At 47.1% G+C, this 23,007-nt stretch overlaps 1 protein-coding gene across 1 annotated transcript in view; it reads left to right on the top strand.

Moving 5' to 3' along the window:
- PLXNA4 (plexin A4) overlaps nucleotides 1-23,007 on the top strand; it is a 510,488-nt gene that overhangs the window by 32,769 nt on the left and 454,712 nt on the right. Inside the window, exon 2 of the mRNA XM_058021923.1 lies at nucleotides 1,863-3,126. Within this exon, the coding sequence (XP_057877906.1) occupies nucleotides 1,948-3,126 (1,179 nt within the window). The 5' untranslated portion in view covers nucleotides 1,863-1,947. The remainder of the gene's footprint in view (nucleotides 1-1,862; nucleotides 3,127-23,007) is intronic.

The raw sequence follows: 23,007 nt of genomic DNA on the forward strand, positions 1-23,007 counted from the left end.
ATTTATTATTTTATGATATTAAAAGAAATTATATACTAAAACTATACAAAAGAAAAAGATACATCAGAAGGCTAAACAAGAATGATAATGAAAGCTTGTGACTGACTACTCAGTCTGACACAGCTGATGGTGATTGGTCATTAATTAACAACAATTCACATGGAACCAATCAAAGATGCCCCCGTTGGTAAACAACCCCCAGACCACATTCCAAAGCAATCAGATAATTATTGCTTATATTTATTTTGTGAGGCTTCTCAGCTTCTCAGGAGAAAAATCCTGGCAAAGGGATTTTTCAGAAAATATCATGGTGACAGGATCTAATCAGCCTATGGGTGAAAAGAATGTGGGGTTTATTCTTCCTATTATTTCTGAAGTAAATTTTTCAGTTTTACTGGCGTTAGCAGAACTGCAGAGATCTGAAAAAGCTGCACATCCAGGCCTGTGTCACTGTCACATCTTCCTCCCTGCTGGGATCTTTTCCTTGCCTCCTACTTGTGCCAGCCTGGCTGTCATCACTGATGACACCCCTGATTTCAGCAAAGTCACTCTGTGACAGAGGGGCTGGGACACGGCGGGAGTGGAGCTGTGTTTGGCTCGTGTCCTTTCTAAAATCAAGAGCAGCTTTGTGATGTTCTCATCTGGATGGCAGAGAGATGAAGGGCCGGGCCACCAGGTTTGTGTGGTCAGCACTCAGTGAGGAGCTTGGCTTGTGAGGCCTGAGCTGGTAGAACTCCATGCCCCACATGCTCTGTGAGGCCATGAAGGGGTAAAGCTGTTCCTAGTACAGAAGCAACCAAAAAAGTGGAGGTGAAGGAAGCAGATGGATGTGCTGAGTAAGAAGAGGTGTTTCCATGGGGCTTGGTGATGTGCCCACCAAATGTTTGAACCTCACACTGCTTCCATCACCATAGTCAAAACCTGGGAGATTTTAAGGGACTGAGTGGTGCAAGGACAGCCTTTTCCTTCTCTCTGGAAAGGTACCAGGGTGGTTCTTGGGTTGTTGTTTTTCCTCCTTCACGGTGCTTTAGGCTTTATCACTGCTGGTAGATAAGCAACCCCTTTCTCCTCACTCAGCTGAGATCCCGAGGAGAGCTGGATCTCTTTTAGATGATATTCCCTTGGCTGTGAAGTGGTTGAAGAGTGGTTTGTGGTGAGAGCCCAGGGCAGAGAGGACACTCAGTGACCCTTTTGGTCCCAACCCTTTGCAGATGTGGCAGTGACAGCTGGCACACCACAACCCCTGGGTCTGTACTGCAGGCTGGGCTGCTGTGAGGCCGCTTTGATCTGGATTCACAGAGCTGTCCTGGGCTGGGATCTCCCTGAAAGGATGTTAATGTCACACCAGAGCAGGCTCCTTCCTGGCAAACTTCAAGGGCTGCAGGAGAGCTCAGCATCCATCTGGCCCCATCCCTGTAGGCAGATCCCTGACCTTCTCCAGGCTTCAGTGCCTCATCCAGAAGAGCAGGACAATAATCCTTCTCCAGTTCTGGCGTCTCAGATAGCAAATCCACAGCTGGGCTGATGCTGGCAGTGCAGGCAGCAATGCTGGGTGATGTTTTTACCATTACCCTTCTGCACTTGCAGTCAATATTTATGCTGCACCGTGGGGCACATGCGTGTGTAATGGAGAGGGAAAGGGTGCTGCTTTATTACTCTGCTGTGTGATTTCTGCTTTTTCTCCCAGCATCTTTTCTGTCAGGAGGGTTCCCTTTGTGCTGGTTTTAAGTAGAGAGCTCAGAGTGGAGAAAGGGAGGATTAGCAATTAAATACGCTCTGATGATGGCATGGTTGTGAAGGAGGGAGGAGGAAGGAATACTCCGTAGTAATGCACTTTTGTTTTCTTTTTTCTCTGCTTGTAGGACAGAATCTGCCAGGGAATTGGCGTTTTGAGGAGTTTTACAGCTTCTAATCCTTGTTGCCTTGGGAATACAAACCTCTCTAATCATGTCGCCGGCCATGTGGAAATGGACTTGCCTGGTTTCCCACCTCCTGCTGTCCACCACAGTGTCACCTCTGGGCAGACAGCAGCCACCCCATCCAAAGAGGCCCTTCATCACCTTCACTGCAGAGCAAGCAGAGGGAAACTTCAACCACTTGGTGGTGGACGAAAGGACTGGGCACATTTACTTGGGGGCTGTCAACAGGATCTACAAACTCTCCAGTGACCTGAAGGTCCTGGTGACCCATGAGACTGGTCCTGATGATGACAATCCCAAGTGTTACCCTCCCAGGATAGTCCAAACCTGCAACGAACCCTTGACGCCCACCAACAACATAAACAAAATGCTCCTCATAGACTACAAGGAGAATCGGTTGATAGCCTGTGGGAGCCTGTACCAGGGCATCTGCAAGCTCCTGAGGCTGGATGACCTCTTCAAGCTGGGAGAACCCTTCCACAAGAAGGAGCATTACCTCTCTGGGGTGAACGAGAGTGGCTCTGTTTTTGGAGTCATTGTTTCTTACAGCAACATGGACGACAAGCTGTTCATCGCCACGGCCGTGGACGGCAAGCCGGAGTATTTCCCCACCATCTCCAGCAGGAAGCTCACCAAGAACTCCGAGGCTGATGGGATGTTTGCATATGTCTTTCATGATGAGTTTGTGGCCTCCATGATCAAGATCCCCTCAGACACCTTTACCATCATCCCCGACTTTGATATCTACTACATCTATGGCTTCAGCAGCGGGAACTTTGTCTACTTCCTGACTCTGCAGCCTGAGATGATCTCCCCACCCGGCTCCACCACGAAGGAGCAGGTTTATACCTCCAAGCTGGTGAGGCTTTGTAAGGAGGATACGGCCTTCAACTCCTACGTGGAGGTGCCCATTGGCTGTGAGAAGAACGGGGTGGAATATCGATTGCTGCAGGCTGCCTACCTGTCCAAGGCTGGAGCCATCCTGGCCAGGTCTCTGGGGGTTGGCCCTGAGGATGATATCCTCTTCACAGTCTTCTCCAAGGGGCAGAAAAGGAAGATGAAGTCCTTGGATGAGTCTGCTCTTTGCATCTTTGTCCTGAAGAACATCAACGACCGCATCAAGGACAGGCTTCAGTCCTGCTACAGGGGAGAGGGGACGTTAGATCTGGCCTGGCTCAAGGTCAAGGACATTCCCTGTAGCAGCGCGGTAAGTGAGTCCCTGAGCACCCCTTTGCCCTCCTCAACTGTCACCAGGTCTTGTCTTCTGATAACCAACAGGTCTTGTCTTCAAATAACCAACAGGTCTTGTGTTCTGATAACCAACAGATCTTGTCTTCTGATAACCAACAGATCTTGTCTTCAAATAACCAACAGGTCTTGTCTTCAAATAACCAACCTTAAAGCAGAGGCCAAGGAGTTGAGACTGCCTTGTCCCAGTGCTGGCTCTGCCCCCAGCTCACCACACCACCCAGTTTAACCAGTTAATGCCCCAGTTAGCTCATGGACAAGCTGGTGAAGGCATCAAAACAAGCAGACATGCTGTGTTTGCTAAACCAAGGGGCCTTGGAATATTTGGGAGGAATATGGCTGTTGTAGTTACTTCATGGTGCAAATCCTTGTCCCAGTGCTGGCTCTGCCTCCAGCTCCACCTGATTTAACCAGTTCATGCCCCAGTTAGCTCATGGACAAGCTGGTGAAGGTATCAGGACAAGCTGGTGAAGGTACCAGGACAAGCAAAAATTCTGTATTTCCTAAACCAAGAGGCCTTGGAATATTTGGGAGGAATATACTTGTTGTAGTTACTTCATGGTGCAAATCACAGGGGTGAAATCACTTAGACCCAGGTGCACTCTCAGCTCAAACCTAAACCAAAACAAGTCCTAGAAATGTCACAGCTTGTGCCAGTTTCTGTGTGTGCTGGTGTCCTTTTGCCTCCCTGGGCTGTAGCAGGGGCAGGATTTATTCAGGGGACTTTCTGAAGCCAGGGCTTCATTTCATCCAGGGCTGAGAAGCACTGGCCATTAACCATCAAAGCCCCTCGCCTTCCGGTCTCCAGCCAGCTCTGCTCTGAGAAATTAAGGCCTGGCTGCAGATCAAGGATTAAACACTGCAAGATTTAAGGGCAGGACTGGGGAAGAGGCTGGTCTGTCTGACCTACAAATGGTCTGAAGAAATTGCCTCGGTTTATTCTGAGTGCCACTGCGGGAATGTGCACAGGGCTGGCTTTGATGGCAGGCACAGACAGGGGCATTACAGCCCAGGGCTGCAGGAGCTGCTCCCCAGGCTTTGATTGCCACCCTTAATGAGCTCTTTCAAGTGAGAGGCCAGTTCCAGTCTGAGCAAAGGGAATAGGGAGAAATGCCAGAGTGCCTTCCTGCCCAAAATCTCCAGGCAGGCAGTGCTCAGGATATGGGATTGCTCCTTGGTGCTCCAGCCTTGGTAGCTGGGGGGTTCTCCTGATGCTCCAAGGATGGCCCATGAGGAATGTGGATGGCAGTCTCATTGCAAGGACACTGCTCCTGCCTTACTCTGCCCTAATTCCCCTTTACACCCTTGTCCTTGCTTGACCTTGCCCTGCTCTCATTCTCCCACAGCAAAGGGACAAATCCTTGATTTCAGTTGGGATCTCCTCTGCCTAGACCCTCAAATCTCCCTGTGGAGCATTGCACAGGAGAAAGGCTGTGCCCAAATCTGGCTTTTATTTTTTTGTTTAGCCTCAAGGCCTGTGCACATTCAAAGAGCTGCCTTTAGATTTAAGCTGGGAGCTTCCCACTGGAGTTTCCTTCCTGGGCTCTTAAGCCTCTCCATGCATTTGCATATTTGCTCTGCTTGTGCTCCACACTAACGTTCTGCAGTGCTGGACCTCTCCAATTAGGAGGCTTGAAACCTCTCAGTCCTGCTTTCTGTGGCTTTAGGCAGGAGCAAAAAAAGCCAACAGAGCTTTCTTGTGTCCCATGGGGTGAGTCCCAAACCAGGAAAACTGGTGTCAGACTGAGCAGGGACAGGAGTGCAGAGCTTAGAGAGAGGACACGGAGAGGAAAAGCATCAGAGCACATTTATGAGTGTACATCTTCACTGTGAATCAGAGGCACTGCAAAAGGACCTGGAGACGCTTGAATTAAAAGCAGCAAGTCTGAAGTGTGTAACTAAGTAGGCTGAACTCCCCTTAAATGAGCCTGCTTAGAGCTGCTGGCAAGCCCTGCCTGAGATCAGCTGCGCTGCCTGAGGGAAGGGGTATTAGTGACTTGGCTGCTGAAAGGGGCTGCAGAGTCCAGCTGCTAAGCTTGGAGAATATTTGATGGTTGGTGAAGTGTTTTGGAGGCTGGATGTGTGTCTGTGAGAGCCTGCTCTCCTCTGCTGGTGTCCTGCTTGCCAGCCAAGCCCCAGCACTGCTGCTCAGCCACTCACACATGTGTTAGAGGCAGCTCTGAAAGCAATCACTGAGCCATCAGTGAGCCTTTCCCTGCCTTTGTGGGATGTCAGATGTTTCTCTGCTGGTGCAAACAGAGCCTTGACCTGCCTATGGTCCAGGCTGGAAATGAATTTCAGCTTTGCTGGCAGCTAAAATCCTGTATGAGAACAGGTCCAGTGGTGGGCACTGAGCATTCCAAAGGGACAGAGGAGAGATTTGGATTTGGTGTTAGGGAGAAATTCTTTACACAGAGGGTAGGGAGGCATTGGAACAGCTTCCCCAGAGAAGCTGTGGCTGTCCTTGGATCCCTGGAAGTGTCCAAGGCCAGGCTGGATGGGGCTTGGAGCAACCTGGGATAGTGGAAGGTGTCCCTGCCCATGGCAGGGGGTGGCACTGGATGGGATTTAAGATCCTTTTCAACCCAAGCCATTCTGTGATTCTTTGTAGGACTGAGGAGCTGCTTTCACAGCTCTGTCCTTGCCTATCAAGACACCAATTTGTTTTAGTAACAAACATTCTTCTAATTTTTCTAATATTTCTAACAGGGCAATAACTGACTCAAGGGGGATCCACGTGACAGGCTACTTCTGCTCCTGCCTTGGTGTAATCCTTGCTCAAGGGCTAGAGAAACCTCCTGGGGACCATTCCCAGCACAACTCTGCACACAAATAATTCCAGGGATGTGGGGGAACAATGCTCTGGTCCCCAGCAGCAGATTCTGTAGCTCCCCTGGTCAGGCAGCTTGGTTACATCTGGAGCTGAGAGAGTTGAGGTCAGCAAAGACCTTGGCCGGACAAACTTTGTCTCATGGTCAGTGTTCAGCAGGAGGCATTGAGTCCCCAGATGTCCTGCAGGGTTGGATGTCCTGGAGGCTTGTTCCAGTTTGGTTTGCAAAGGTCAAGCCAAAGACAAAGCCAAAATAACTCTGTGATGAGCCTGTGGTTGCCCCCAAGTCCCTGTTGTAGATGTCAGCAGTGTGGTAGCAGAATTTCTAGAGTGGGAAAGGTGAAAGTCCAGTGATAAATGGAGAATCCTCAGTGTTCATTCTTCTCCCATCTCTGTGTTACAGCTGTCCTCCCATTCATCTTCAGCATAAATCGAAAAAAAATGACAGATTTTTATGTCTGGGCAGTTGATTTGCAAATTGGTGATGTTCACTCAGGTGATGAATGGTCTCAGGTAATACCTCTCTGCAAAAGCAGGATAATAGCTGATATTTAAGCAGTACACTTGACCCCAAATGCTTAGAAATTCATATAATCAGAGAAAAACGAGGCTGGGAAAAAAAAGGATTCTTCTGAGGTCATCTGATTTGCCCTTCTGCCCTACTTATAACGCTTCTGACAGATGTTTGTCTCACCTGTTCTTAACCTCTGGCTATGGAGATTCCTCTCTCTCCCTAAAATCTGTCTGTGCTGTGCTGAAGCTTTCCCTCATGTGGAATCTAAATCTCCTCTCTGGATGCTGAAGCCCTTCCTGCTTATACAGTCAGAGGGCACCTTCAAACCCTGTGGACATGCAGGGTGTTGGCAGAGGCAGGGCTGCTCTGGATGGGAAAAAAAAAAGGTTTATCAAAACAGAAAAGCAGCTTCATGTTGGGTAAAGAAGGCTGTGGTTTCAGTGTCCTTCATAAATTTGGTAATGGGGCAGCCTGAGCTGGTTGAAGTTACCCCTGCTCATGGCAGGAGGCTGGGCTGGATGAACTTTTAGGGTCCCTTCCAACCATTCTGGGGTTCTGTGACAGTGTTGGGAAATGCTGGATTTCTTAAAAAAATAAAAGGGAGGGGAAAAAAGGCAGCTTTAGAGGAGGATGGAGATGTAAATGTGTAATTTCTGTACAGGAGTTGGTCATTGGGGGATTTGTTGATTGTCATCACGATGAAATTAGATTATTGGGTGCATTTTAAAGCCTGGTGAGAGTTCCCCTCCTGGGATGCTCAGCAGAGGAGGCAGGGGAGCCTTCCCCTGTACCCTGGGGACCAAGCAGGTGAAAGCTGTGAGACAAAAAGTGGATGAAGAAGAGGAGGGTACTGGAGACTGACCCCAAAGCAGCCTGAGGGTGTCAGGGCCGTGGGGAGAGCAGAGGAGCAGGAATCCTGCTGGAACTTTGGCTGGAAAGGAAGTCCCAAACCCGGGGTGCTGCTGGTGTGTGACCCTGGCTCACATCTGTTTTGCGGAGAAAAGTTCTTAGCATGCGAGTTCTTTTTTTAACTTTAGTTTTACAAACTTTTCACTTCTCTTAAACACTTTACTTAATTTAAAATAGATTTTTACTCTGTTTCACATCCCAGGGCTGCTCTCCTGGCTGATCCTGACTCCATCCTCATCCTCATCCTCATCCTCATCCTCATCCTCATCCTCATCCTCACCCTCATCCTCATCCTCACCCACCTCCCAGCCTAAGAGGCTCCAGTCCCTGTCATGAAACGCTGTCACCTTCACCACTGCAGCTTCCACCAATATCTGCCCAAGATAATCCAAGTGTCAGTCCCCAACTCCTGCCCGGCCTCTGCCTTTTGCTGGTGTTTTCCTTTCCTTTTTGGGCAGGAAATGGGGTTTGACTGTTTAAATTGCTCCATTCGGTCTCTTCCTGTTTTTCATGGCAGCGCTGTCACTTGGGGGAGAACAGAAATGTTTTCAGAGCTCACTGGCCAACAAAAGCCCTTGTGTGAAGAGCTGGGCAATATTTTCCCAACACTTTGCTAGCAGAAGTGGATGTTTGGGTCCCAAGCCATTGTCTGACGAGTGACTTGGCTGTGAAGGCTTCCTGTGGCTGTTGGTAACTCCCCAAAACCTCTCTGCAGATGCTGCTGGGGAAATCTGAGAGTCCTGCACCACCTCCATGCATTTGTTCCTCAAATGGGCTCCTCCTGCTCTCTCCTGTTTTCCCTACATCCCCTGCCCATCCCTGCTGTTCTCATGGGGTTTAGCTGCATTCAGGAGGAGTTTTGGGATTAGTTTTTGGATTTGGTCATGTTTGGAGGCCAGCTGGGTGCACAGACATTCTCCTTTAGCAGCACTGGGATGAACACTGCCTGCTCCTTGGGGATCACCTTTGGGGTCCCTCCTGCTCCATCCCACCAGGTTAGGAAAGGCATTTCCAGCTCAGGTGGTGGACAGGCTTTGTGTAAGGTATGGGACAGTCAGCTTGACTCCTGGGAAGGGGGAGAGATGGCTGAGATTTTGGGTTTTTCAGCCTATTTTATATTCCTCTTTCTCCAGGGCTTCTCTTTGCAATCACTGGTGTTAACAGGGATGGCCAAGATTTTTCAGCCTGTTTCATGTTCCTCTTCCTCCCAGGCTTGTGTTCACCATTCCTGGTGGTCACGGGGCACAGAGCACCTCTGAGACACCAGGATGGGGAGCAGCAGCAGGCTGTGTTACAGGGGGCTAAGGCAAACCCCCTCAATTTATGGCCCAGGGTCTCCTGGATCTTGGTGCTTTGCCCATCTGTTGCAGGAACTGGAAATATCTCCCTTGCTCTTTTATTTCTCTCTGGCATGGTAGGCAGAAGAACAGGGTCAATTAGAAAGAAGGACCAGTTGGAGCTGCTAGAAATAAGGGGTGTTTTGAGGGGAAAAATCACTTTACAAGCAGAAAAGCAGGAATTGCCATCCCTATCTGTCATTTCTCCCATTTTCCCTTAAAAATGAAAGGTTGGGGGAAAGGAGTTTTGATGAGTCCTTGGGAAGAGGAAGGTGAGGAAGGAGATCCATGGGTTTTGGCAGCCCTGCCCATTTCTCCTGGCTGCACTGGTGAGGACGTGAGCCTGACTCTTTCCCAGGGGCATGGATCAATCCCAGGGATGAGTTATCAGCTTTATTTTACCTCAAAGTCTCCCTGTTTGCCAGCTGGACTATCCTAAATAAATCCCTGTGTGTGTCAGTGCCACTGCTGCTTGCACAACAGCACTTTTTGCTCATCCCAGTCACTTTTTGCTCATCCAAGTGTTATGGTGTTGTGTCCCCAGGACGAGGTGAGAATGAGAATCTGATTCCAATTTCTTAGAAGGCGATTATATATTATATTATATTATATTATATTATATTATATTATATTATATTATATTATATTATATTATATTATATTATATTATATTATATTATATTATATTATATTATATTATATTATATTATATTATAATATATTACATTTACCATATAATATCTTATCATATATTCTATTATATTCTAAAATTATATTAAAGAAAGAGAAAGGGACATCAGAAGGCTTAACAAGAATGGATAATAAAACCTGTGACAGACTAGAGTCTGACACAGCTGATGGTGATTGGTCATTAAGTAAGAACAATTCACATGCTGGGTAAACAATTCTTTAAATCACATTCTAGAGGAACAAAACATGGAGAAGCTGAGGCTTCTCATCTTCCCAGGAGAAGAAATCCTAGTGAAGGGATTTTTTCATAAAATACCACAGTGACATCCCAGCTGGACAGACCACGCACAAGTTTTGTGCACGTCTTTATTCCAAATTTTACAGGCTGGGGCTTCTGATTCAAAGGGTTTGTGGATAGCTGAGGTCAATTCTTGGTCAATTTTTAACAGCATTTCTTCCTTTGAAAATGCAAATAAGAGCAGGAAACCCCCACAAAAACGATAAAGTTCAGTTTTTGGGAGGGCAGTTCCCTGAGCAATGCTGTAATGCCTCTCTGGGAATGCTCGCTGGAGCAAACAGGGCTGGCGGCTGCCAGATCTGTGTTTGTGCACTCGCTCACATCAGTTTGTGTTGGATGCTGGGTGTGCAGAGCTGGTGCTGGCCCAGCAGCTGTGATAAGGGGTGACAAGTGTCCTCCTGGTGACACTGGGGCTGGGGAGGGCGGGATCTGAGCTGGGGAGGAAGAGGGACACAATCACTTCTGATTGTGATGGAGTGAATTATAACATCTGTGTTGTCTCACCCTTCTCACAAGACTGAAAATGGAATAAAAGTTTTGAAATGTCTCTCATTGCCCCATCTGTGGGTCTGAAAAGGGTTTAATCCAACAGGTAGGGCTCTGGCTTCAGGGTTTCTGCAGCTGAGCTCTGGGATTTGCAAATCTCCCCCTGCATCTTCCATCTCCATCACCTCCCCTGCAAAGCTGGCTCTGCTCCGGGGTGAAAAACTTCCACAGAGAGAAATTCCAGCTTTTTCCCCACAGGAGGCAGCTCAGGGAGATACACAGCTGGTATTTGTCAGGGTTGTGGTGGAAGTGGCCAGAGATGTCTGGGGCTGTGCCCTTTGGAGAGCAACTGAGTTCATGTCTCCAGGGCTCCCAGTAAGGTCCTGGCCCTCTGAACTGGGATTGGGAAATCCTCCCCAGGGTGGGGTGAGCTCAGGCAGAGTGTGGGTTCATCTCTCTGCCCTGGGGGATGGTTCTCTGTGCTTTCAGCCAGCAGGGATGAGGACAGGTCCCTGCCTCTGCAAAGTGCTCTGCACTCCAGGCAGGGAGAAAAGGGGCTCTGGGGGAGAGCAAAACAAAAACTCCTAATCCCCTACATCAACAGAAGCTTGCACTTAAGGGCTGTAAATCAGGGCCTAATTGAGTGGAGAGGATGATTGTATTTGAGGTATTAAGTAGGTTTCTCAGTATTAAACACCTGTCCTTGAAAGGATACTGCCTGACCAGTGGGTGCAGAAATAATTCTGGCAGTAATTAATTACCTTCACCACGAAACATCCCCACCCTGAAACTTCTCCTTCACAAATCCTCATTGTCCTGGGGGGAAAAACCCGAATATGCATTGGAAACAACCTTCTCAAACCCTTTTATTTCCTTCCAAAGCACAAACCAGGAGGAAAGCCTGTGCCTGAAAGTGGCTGGGTGCCAAACCCTCTCACAGAGCTGCTCTCTCACGTCGGGGTGACCCCGCTCACACAAAATGTTCATTGAGTGTGATGGTGCTCACAGGGGTCTGAGGATGAGGGAAGAGATGAGGATCTGACTCCATGTTTCAGAAGGCTGACTTATTATTTTATTATATATATTATATTAAAACTATACTAAAAGAATAGAAGAAAGGATTTCATCAGAAGGCTGGCTAAGAATAGAAAAAGAAAGAATGATAACAAAGGCTTGTGGCTCGGACTGTCTATCTGAGCCAGCTGACTGTGATTGGCCATTAATTAGAAACAACCAACATGGGCCAATCCCAGATGCACCTGTTGCATTCCACAGCAGCAGATAATCATTGTTTACATTTTGTTCCTGAGGCCTCCCAGCTTCTCAGGAGGAAAAATCCTAAAGAAAGGATTTTTCATAAAAGATGTCTGTGACAATTGAGGGCAGAGCAGGACCCAAGGCTGCTGGGTCTGAGATATCCCAGGCACAGCTCCCTCCCCCAGCATCCCTCTCATCCCTGCACCGCTTGGCTCTTCAGGCAGCTCAGCACCAGCCCAGGTGCTGCAGCTCCCTGGTGTGCAGGTGAGCAGAGTCCCAGACCCTCCATCCCTGCACCACCTCCCTGCCACGTGCACAATTAGATTTATTCCTGGGAACTGCTCTTTGCTGCTTCCCCTGCCAGCAACTCAAGCTGTTTTCTTCTGTGGTCGAGCCCTGAGGTTGTCTGTGGCTCAGCTTTGCATTTTTGGAGGCCTCCACGTGATGTGCTCACATTCTCCTCCTCGCCAGGACTTTGCAAAGCTGACCTCGCCTTGCCTCGCCAGGAGGTCGCCTGGCAGGCCAAGAGACTTGTGCAAGAGGGTGTTTTTTTTTTTTTTTAAATTAGAAAAAAAGAAATTGCAGAGAAAGCAAACCCCAGATGTCCTGGAAGAGCCAGAAGCAAAATGACTCCATCTCCCTTGGTGAGGCTGCTGCTATTTAAAGCAGCCGGAGCAGGGGCGCTTGTACAATGCCCATTCTGTTGAGGAGGGGGTCGAGGGGGTGCTGGGTTCAGCTTTGCTCTCTGGGATAAATCCTGCACAGACCCTTCCTCCTTCCCTCTCCTGATGCCAGTGGGGCTGTGGGGGTGAAACACAGTGCAGGCTCTGTCTCAGAACTTGGAGGCTCAGTGAAGATATTCAGCCTCCGGGAGCGACCTGATGTGTGTGTCTATTTATTGATATTCCAGGATTATAACATAAGACTTATCTGTTTTTTCCCCTCCTTGAAATATCTCCATTTATCCAAATTGCATGGATGGGTTCCTATTGTACCTGGTAGGGTAACACATATATTTGAAGAGTGGATAGAGTGGAGATGGAGATGAAAAAAGATGTTTTACTCACAGAGAGATGCCTGAATCACATCTGACCATATTTCTGCCCCAGACACTCCCAGCCTGGCACCTGCACGGCTTTGCTGTTGGAGGATAGTGTTTTTGCTCTGAGTTTGTTTGAGAAGCATTTTACTGAGAATGGGACTGTGACCATGTTCACAGGGGTGCAAGGATGAGGGAAGAGACGAGGATCTGACTCCATGTTTCAGAAGGCTGATTTATTATTTTATTATATATATTACATTAAAACTATACTAGAAGAATAGAAGAAAGGATTTCATCAGAAGGCTAGCTAAGCTAAGAATAGAATAGAAAAGAATGATAACAAAAGCTTGTGGCTCAGCTGTCTGTCCGAGCCAGCTGACTGTGATTGGCCATTAATTAAAAACAACCACATGAGACCAATCCCAGATGCACCTGTTGCATTCCACAGCAGCAGATAATCAATGTTTACATTTTGTTCCTGAGGCTTCTCAGCTTCTCAGGAGGAAAATCCTAAGGAAAGGATTTTCCATAAAAGATGTCTGCAACATGGGACAATATTTGGGTAACCTAGCAACAACTTTAGGACAAAATTTGGTGTTTGCAGAGTCGGCACAGACCTGGTTGTGCAGCTGGTGCATCCTGGTTCGGGATGGAGCTGGGGTTCCATCTCTGGAAGTGCTGAAGGCCAGTCTGGATGAGGCTTTGAACACCCTGATTCAGTGAAAATGTCCCTGCTCATGGCACAGGGTGGGACTGACTGGTCTTTAAAATCTCTTTCAAGCCACATCATCCTATGATCCTTTATTTAAAGAAATACTCAACACTAGGAAAGGCAAGACAGCCAGATAGGACTGGAGCTAAATGGTAAAGACAGAGTTTGCTCTGTTTCCTCCACGCAGCACTGGGAGCTGGTGCAGCTGATGGAACATGTGGGTGACATTAGAGGAGTACATTGCATTTCCCCGTTTCAATGTCATTACCCCGTCGTTGTCAGTGATCCAAAATATAATAGGATTTGTACAGCTGATTTATCCTGTAAACCAGCAATATTAGCCAGGCACGTATTTAGACAAGGAGAGAGAGTGGGAGAGGCAGAGTGAGGGAATGTGCAACAGGGAATAATAAAAATTCACTCCTCCTAATGAGGGAATGACCCGGTGTGGTGGTGTTGGAGGGTCCCCAGGACGAGGGAAGAGATGAGAATCTTGACTCCATGTTTCAGAAGGCTGATTTATTATTTTATGATACATATTAAAAGAAAATGATATACTAAAAGTATACTAAAGAAAGAGAAAGGAGACATCAAAAGGCTAGAAAGGAATGATAATAAAAACCCGTGACTGACCAGAGAGTCTGACACAGCTGGACTGGGATTGATCATCAAGCAAAAACAAATCACATGTGACCTATCAAATATGCACCTGTTGGTAAACAGCCTCCAGACCACACTCCACAGCCATCAGATTGTTATCATTTACAATTTTTTTCTCAGGAGAAAAATCCTGGCAAATGGATTTTTCAGAAAATATCTCATTGACAACCCAGCACTCTTGGGTTGGGGCTGTTGGTGGGGATCCCACTCCAGGCAACCCAGGGCTGTGACTGTGATGGTGTCCCTGCAGCCTCCCAGCTGCTCAGTCCTGCTCCCAGATTCGGGAGCAGTTGGAATTCCAGTGAATTGACACTGCCTGGTACAAACGCTCTGAATTCCTCAAGCACCAAGATCTGCCCAGATAAGCAGCTACAAGCTGGAGATTTTCCCTTTCAGGGCTGGAGTGCTTTAGTTTGTTGTTCAAACTGATAACCAGGCCTCTTTAAGTGCATCTTCTGTGAGATGGTGGCACCAGACACATCTCCATTCTCCCTGATGCAGGATCTCCACTCTGTTATTTGCTGAGCGAGCCAAGCTCTCTCACCCTTTCCAGCAGCACATACATCTCACTCATTACAGCACTTAAATCACCTTTGCAGGACCGTGGTGAGGCTTAATTAATGCTTTTAAGAGGCTCAGGGCTCTCGGGGTGAAGGTGTTGCCTGCATGCAAAGCAGCTTTGTTATTTCATTTCTGCAGCGCTGCTGGCACGGGTGCCACTTTGCAGCCCAAATGATGATTTTTTTTTTTATTTTTTTGTTTCCCTGTGTAACAAAATAATAATTATAGCAATTGTGATTGCAGCAGCAGTGAATTGCTGGTGGTGCCATCAAAGGGAGGCAGCCAGACTTTGGCTGACCAGGTGCTGGTGTGTGTTCAATAGGAATGAGAGGGCTGATCAGGGACATCCTTTGGGATAAATGCAGCACCTTCTCTCAAAGGTGTCTTTCTGCTTACACAAAACCCCCTTTTCACCTAAGATTTCCTCTCTCTGGGACTCATTCTCCCCATTTCAGGTACATATATACCAGTGCTGCTGTGTTTCAGGTGTGTAGCCGAGCTTTGCTGCTGGAATAAGTTCTTACAGAAGAGCTCCAGCAGCTTATTTGATCAATACTTCCCTTTTGAAAAATCCCTAAATGCTTATTTACCCAACAGCCCGTGCCAGTTTCAAAGGCAGAGTCTCCACACTCGATAATCTCTTTTTTCTTTTTTTTTTTTTTGGGGGTGTGAAAAATTTTCAGTGAATTTTTCAAAGCAGTGATCTGAGAGGCACAGAGATTATACTCCTCTGTTTATCCCTCAACGCCGCAGCCATACGATCCTCTGAGCCAGCAAGGGGAAGTTTATGGGACCACAGGAGAGCTCAGCTTCCTTTTACACCTTTGACAGTCACACTTGCTGCTCTTCAGGCCACATCCATCCTTCTGGCTCGCAGGAATGAACCTCAGTGGCCACACAGCTCTGGGGTGTGGTTTCCACCCCACCTGCATGGTTTGGAGTGCTGGGATTTGCAGTTGTGATGCTGGAAATTTTCTGGAGAGATGGAAATGCAATATTGTGAAAAACGCTGATCACTTGTTAAAATTTTAAAGGTTTAATAGTAATGAAATGGTTGCAAAAATAGTAATATAATTGGAATAATAATTGGACAATTTGGATTAGGACAATATGAGACAATAGAAACAAAGAGTTAGGGATGTCTGGGTACCTTTTCTGGGCAGCATAAGCCCAAAAAGGACCCACGTTAACAGAGGATTAACCCTTAAAAACAATAACCTGTTGCATATTCATACACTTCATACATGATCCATAAATTCCATTCAAACAAAGGATTGTGTCTGGGCAGTGTCAGCTTCTTCCTCTGAATCCTGGCAGCATCTTCAGAGCTGAGCGAGGCACGAAGAAGTTCGTTTCTCCTGATAATGGAGCAATAAATTCTCTTTCTCTGAAAGATTCAGGTGTCCTGTGGCCGCTATCTCGCTGTGAGTCCTTTCTTTAGAAAAAAAAGTATCCTACACAGCATAGTTTCTATTTTAACATTTTGTTATAACCTAAAACTATATTTAACACACTACTTAAGAGAACTAACACAGCATAACTTTCTAACACAACACATATAATATTCATTTTAATATTTGTGAAAAGCATAAAATACACATTTTCCACAAATATGCAAAAGGGAGATTTTGCTGTCACAGTGATGCTTGGGATTTGAGATGGGAAGATCTCCATGAATGGAATATTTTATTTATTATGTTTTATTATCTCGGTCTGCATTGCTCCTTGAGGTACTGTCCCTTCTCAGACTTGTGGGGTCTAACCAAGGCACTGGAAATACCACTTAAATCACAATATCACTTTCCTTCATGGAGAAATGAGCAATTTCACTTAATCACAGCATCTTAGAATGGTTTGGTTGGAAAGGACCTTAAAGCTCATCCAGTTCCACCCCCTGCCATGGACAGAGTCCAGAGTAGGTTGCTCAGAGCCCACAACAGCCCAGTGCTGCTTCCAGAGCAGTCCCAGCAAAAATGGGAACCAGAGATGGAGAACAAATGAAAAACAATCTTTGCAATGGTGTCACCATGGCTGTGACAGGGTCGGCTGAAAGCAGGGCTCTGCATCTCTGAGGTGTGACAAAAAAATAAAGGAAAGCAGCCAGAATTATTTAAATTTTGTAATATTGAGCCTAGAAAATGTAGGGGCTCACTAATGGATTTGGCTTGTGCACATCTTTGGGTACTGTAATCACTTAAAAAGGCAGAACTTGGAGGATGCTACATTTATAGCACAAATTTACAGCACAATTCCTTTTATCCACAATTACTGACAATCACCCAGCTCTGAAGACTGAAGGAACCTGTTGCTCTCTGCAAGAAAGGCAGCCTCCTCTTCAGGAAATTGCAAATTTTACGACGTGGAGGAGCGTGGAGTGGACTGTTGGGGAGCCTCACACTCACAGCAGAGCAGGAACATAAATGCAGGCATAAAAAGTCTGTACTCCATTAAGATTCTGCAGCACTCTGGAAACTTGACACCAGTCCTTGAACTGGTGCTTAAACTACAGACCTAAAATCCAAATGCCTGTAGCAGTTCTAGTCAATTTGAGTAACTTTCCCTCTTGTTCTTGTGTTCCTGAGCTGTGTCTGAACGAAAACCTCTTCAGCACAGTGGGTGCAATTTCCCTATAATTGGTAAAGTTCCTGTAGCTGCACTGTCATTTGTATATGGTGACATGTAATTGCACAGCAAGCACTGCTGTGGGTGCACAAGTGAAAAGCAGTGTGCAATTAGAATGTATTTCCAAATGCTGGCTCTCGATCCAGCTTCTGTTCTATCACTGTTCTATCCCTGGGGAAACAGGGCTGGGTGTTTTTGAGTGTCACAAACTCCAGACTGACCACTGGGGAGGGGTGGGTTGGTGATCTGTGCTATCTTTGGTCGCTGCCCATCTCTTTGAACACAAAATTTTGGGCTGCAGATGACAAATATCTAACACCAAGCAAACCTGGCCTTTTCCTGGCCCGGGATGGGGAGTGTTGGAATCCTGGATGGTGAGAATTTTAGACTTTCTGTGCTTAATGGCACTGACCCACAAGAGAACACTGCATTTGACCTGAGGAGAAGGCTTCCAAAATTGATTGACAGCACTGGGATTATAGGTGTGGAGTTGGTTAGAAGCATTTAATATCACAGGGTGGAAAACTTAGAGTTTGGGGTTTTAGAATATAGAAATAAATATGAAGCAAGATGGAGGTTTTAGGGTGGAGGCAGGTTGTTCTTCTTCACCTTCTTCTTCTTTCTTCACCTTTTCCTTCCTTCTTCTCCATGGGTTTGGGTGGCATTTTGTAATTGGACAGAAAAACCCACATTGCAGGTTTCAAGTGATCAGTTATTGGGTAAAAAGGGAAATAATCTAGGTGTCTGTTCTTAATTGGATAGTTTAGTCTTAAAAGACCTTGTAACAAGAGATTGTTGGCCATTTTGTGCCTTCTAATGAAAGGGTGCAGAACTCATGGCTGTGAGGCTGTAACACTGATAAGAAATAATAAACACCTGAGTCTGAACGTGAACTGCCATCTCAAGCGCCTTCAATCCAGACCCAGAGAAGCCAAGAGGGGAGGGCAGTGGCAGACATCAAATTCCAGGAATGGTGTGGCAGGAGGGGAAAGCCAGAGGGGCCCTGTCCATCCTGCGCTGGGATTTCACAGCTCGGCACAGCAGCAGGATAAAATGATAAATGATGGTTCTGCTGAGCTTCTGTGGGGAGGAAGGGCAGGTGGACCAAAATCCAGTGATTTCACAGGAGGCAGCATGGCCACAAGCAGAGATACTGCAGGAGGGAGGGTCAATCCAGCTTCAGGAATGCCAAGTACCAATGTCATGGGCAGGGCAAAGCAGCATCAATCATGAATTCACCTTGCACTCAAACCTGCTCAAACCACCAAGAGAATGTGTGCAGGCAAACAGGAGCAGCACAATCCTTGGGGACCATCCTGCTGCTGCTGGAATTTAAACTCCTGTGGTTTGCAGGGAGATGGTTTCCATTATTTCCAGCTCCACTCCGTGGGGATTTATGGTTCACCCCTGCTGCAGGTGTCCTAGACCCTAAATTTCTTAGCTTGTGTCTCTTCAAATACCATGAAGCTCCTGCTGAGAGGTTTTTCTATGCCCTCCATCTCTAGATTTTTTAAATATCCTATTGAGTGGACATGTGCCCACCTTCACCCTCATTCAGCTCTTGCAGCCAGGTGATGGAAAAGACCTTGGATGTCTCCTTGCAAAGACTCAAATGCCTGGAACTGTTGATTTCTTGCTGCTGCTGGCTGCCTGGCCCTGCTGGCAGCACAGACATCCATTAATGTGTGTTCCCTCCATCCTCTGCCTCAGCCAAGCCTGAGATAACAGGAGAGAGGAGCCAAGTACCTGCCACCACATGAAGGCAGGGCTGTTAGGTATTAGCTGTAAATCAAAGGCAAGGCTTGGCCACTGGGACAGCCTTTATCCCTGGTGAGTCTGTGGAATTGCTTTGGAGCCTGCTGAGATATCTGGGAATAAAAAAAAGGCTTCCAGTGCTTTGATTGAGGAGGAAGATTCTGCTGGAGTGAAAGCAAGGAGGAGTGAGGGGCGGCTAATCCTTTATTGAGGCTCTTCCCCAAATGTGGATTAGGCTGTGTTTGATTATCAGGGGCTGCTTCAGAGGCAAACAGTGAAAGCAGATGTTTAAGGGACAATTGGTGTATTATGAGCACTGTTTGCCCCTGTCCCCTGATATTTGGTGCTTCTGCCACTCCTGCAGTGCCAGCACGCTCGTTCCTGCTGGGAATGAGATGAGGACAGGCAAGGAGGTGATGGAATCAAATCTCCAACCCTTCTGCTGAATTTGGGGTTTTGGGGGCTCAGCCAATCCCTCCAGGACTGAGCCAGCACCAGCCGTGTAAACCCACCCTCTCCAGGAGGGTTTGGATGTGTTAATTATTTATTTGATAGGTTTAATCCTGGAGGAGGCAAACTCTTGCCAGAATCCTGTAAATCAGGGCCACTCTTTTGCACACCCTTCCTGTTTCAGTGGTGGCTGTGACACTTGGCCACGGTGTCAGGGCTGCAGATGGTTGGTGACGCAGACAGAGGTGACAGGAGCAGAACACAACCAGGTAGAGAGGTAGCTGGTGGGACTGGGGAGGGCATTTAAACCCTGATTGTTGTCTTATATATATCAAGAATTTTATTACCATTATAGGGCAAGGATTCCATATCACCAGAGCCTCGTACCGCCTCAATGTTTCTCACAGGCAACTCCTCTAAGCTCTGACTCTTCCTTGTCCTCACAGCAGCCAACTAACTCCAGTTCCCACCAATCCACTCTTTTATAACACTTATTGGCTACAGCTGTGGCCTGTTAACATCAGGCCTGCTCCTGATCTTTAGTAATTGGTTCAGCTGCAACTCTTTAGGGGATAAGATTACATTCTACACCAACCTTCATTCACCCATCCTGTATCCCCCTACACCCTGGGAGCTGCCAGTGCATCTCAGATGAAGATATTTTGGATATGCAGACATTTTGGATATGCAGACCACCTGTGCTTCTGAGTTTCCCTGGGGCAGGGTGGTGGTGAGAAATTTTCTCTTATTTGCAAGCGGGAATTCGGTGTGGGATGATGAAGTGGTTGATCCTAGCCCAGCAATCCAACTGCAGGGCCCCATTCCCTTCCAAGTTACCTCTGGCTGTGACTTTCTGCGTTGGATTTTAACTGCCCAGGACGTGAGAATTGCTGATATCATCCCCACCTCTTCAGACCTTCCCTTTGCCTCTCCCTGCCATCCCAGCCACCGCTAGAAGTGAATTCCTGCCCTCACCTCCCCCTTCATTCTGCAAAGTCGTTAACATGAAATTGCCAGGCAGAGAAGCTCCAGAGAGTTTAACGTGGCTACTTTATATTGCTGCTAGGAGTGTCTGGAATTGAAAATAAACCTGTGCTTGCAACTCCTGACCCTTTCACCATAAATCCAAACTTCCTTACGTGTCTGTCTTTGCTGCAGAGGATGACTGTATTTCTGGCTCTACAAAGGCCTGTGTGCAGCTGAGAGCCACAGCTGTGCAGGAGCTGGGTGCTGTTTATTTGGAGGGTTTTGCTTGCTGGCATTTTTTTGGCAGATGATCCCCCAGAGGAAATAACCCAAATACATTCAATGAAAATAGTTTTCGTGTGGCTTGCTGGCCTTGTTTCTGGGGGAGGGTTGTCCACACGGCAAACCAGCAATGCTGTGATTGCTTCTCTGGCACCCAACCAGCAGCACTCAGAGTTCTAGAATGGTTTGGGTCGCAAGTGACCTAAAGACCATCAAATTCCACCCCTGTCATGGGCAGAGACACCTTCTCTTATCCCATCCTGGCCTTGGGCACTTCCAGGGATCCAGGGGCAGCCACAACTTCTCTGTTCCCAACCCTCATCATAAACAATTTCTTATTTAAACCTAGTGGGACTTTACCTTCTTCAAAAAAATCTGCCCCCTATTTCTGTGTAAGCCCTTCTTATAAGGATTCTCCTGTAACTAATGCCAGAGGAAAAAGATGAAATAAATTGGCTTAAGTTTAATTTTGTGTCAATGTGGGATTATCAACCCCATTAAGGGTAGGTCTGAGCTCAGTTGGAGCCCCTATTCCTGTGTAAGCCCCTCTAATAAGGATGTGTTCTTCTGCAAATAATGTCAGGGGGAAAAAAAAGTTGAAATAAATAGGTTTAAATTTAATTTTGTGTCTGTGTGGGATTATCAGCCCCATTAAGGGTAGGTCTGAGTTCAGCTGGAGCCCAATCAGGTGCAGGGGGAACTACCCAGTGGCAATTAGATTATTGAAACCTCAACAGGTTGGAGACAAATCAGCCACGGGTGTTTGTGCTTAATGCTGTGATTTTGGGGGCTGTGTCCTCCCAGGCTCCTGCCCCTGGGGTTGGGAGGGTCTGGATGGAGTGGAAAAGCAGCCAGAGGAGTCTGTGGGTCCTTTCTGGGCTCAATGGCTTCAGCTGGAGGGCTTGGTTTTGCCTGTGCTCTGCTGGATTCATCTCATTTCACTGCTTGTCAGAATAATTTTCTCTGGTTTGGGATGGAGCTTTGCGCCCTGCACCTTAGGTAAGATGTCTGCTGGCACTTTGAAGCTTTTCATCATCTTGGTGGTGGAGAAAGCTGTCCTGTTTTCCTTGGAAACTTTCCTCCCTTTGCCCTCTTTCTGCAGCTTGGGATTTTCCTGCTTTCAGCCTGACGTGATTCTTTCCAGCTTGTCAGGGTGAGCACTCAGGCAGTTTGGTTATACCCCTGAAACACAAATTGTGCTCATCTCTGAGCTTAATGGTTTCTGGGCAAATTGGGGCTGACTTGGAGACCTGGACGCTTGGATCTTACAAGATCCAAGAATCTGATTGTCACAGGACAATTCAGCTTGGAGGGATATCAAGGGACCACACAGTTGGGCTGATTGGAGATTTGAAATTTTGGGGCCGATTGTGGGTTGGAATTTGGGGCCGATCACGGATTGAAATTTTGGGGCCGAGTATGGGTTGGAATTTGGGGCCGATCACGGATTGAAATTTTGGGGCCGAGTATGGGTTGGAATTTGGGGCCGATCACGGATTGAAATTTTGGGGCCGATTGGCGATTTGAAATTTTGGGGCCGATCACGGATTGAAATTTTGGGGCCGAGTATTGGTTGAAATTTGGGCCTGAGGGGATTTGAAACTTGGGCCCGATTATGGGATGAAATTTTAGGGCTGATTACGGGTTGGAACTGGGGGCCGATTAGATCACCTGGAGTAGTTTTGTGGCCACCTGGCTGTGTTGGAAGGTGCATTTCCAGTTTGGTTGGGTGGTTCCTTCTCTGGCACACCTCCTTTCCCTGCTGATTATGGATTTCCACATACTAGAGCTGGGTTGCAGATTTATCTTGGACTTGTTGCTGTCATTTTGGACTAGCAGCATCCTGCCTGCTGCTGATCTGCTCCCTAATTGCTCTTTTAGCTCTGCTAAAAAGGGCAGTCCACAAACACTAATGACTCCTGCCAGGCCAGAGCTCAGGCTAGCTGATCCCTCCTAATGGCCCTTTGAATTCCTCCTAGGTTTTATGTATTTATAAACACATTTAGGATGCATTATTCTTCTATTCAGCAAAACCATCTGTAATTATTGCCCGTAATTGCTGGGTGAGGATAAAATGAATCAACTATCAGGCTTTTACTGCTGGTGAACTCAAGCAGGGACCATCACTTTTTTTTAGCTGTGTTTCCAGGAAGATGTGAGCTCAAAGAAAATTGTCGTGGTCCTTTACTTCTGATATATCAAAACTAGGCAACCTTCCTGTACACTTCATTATTGCTTCTCTAGGCCTTAGCTAAACATTTTAAGAGTTGAAATCTGTGAGTGGCCCCAGCGAAGTTAATAAAGTCCAACTACTCTGGCTCATGTGCTGGGATATTTGGAGTTTTATTTGATTTATTCTGTGGAGATCTGTGACCTGTATTAACTTCACCTGCCTTGATGGTGCCTGAAGGTAGAAGAGCTGCCTGTGCCACATTCCTGGAACTCCCTGAAGCCCAAGGAAACACCTTT

The sequence above is a fragment of the Melospiza georgiana genome, chromosome 4 (genome assembly GCF_028018845.1).
Source record: "Melospiza georgiana isolate bMelGeo1 chromosome 4, bMelGeo1.pri, whole genome shotgun sequence".
In the NCBI taxonomy this organism is placed as follows: domain Eukaryota; kingdom Metazoa; phylum Chordata; class Aves; order Passeriformes; family Passerellidae; genus Melospiza; species Melospiza georgiana.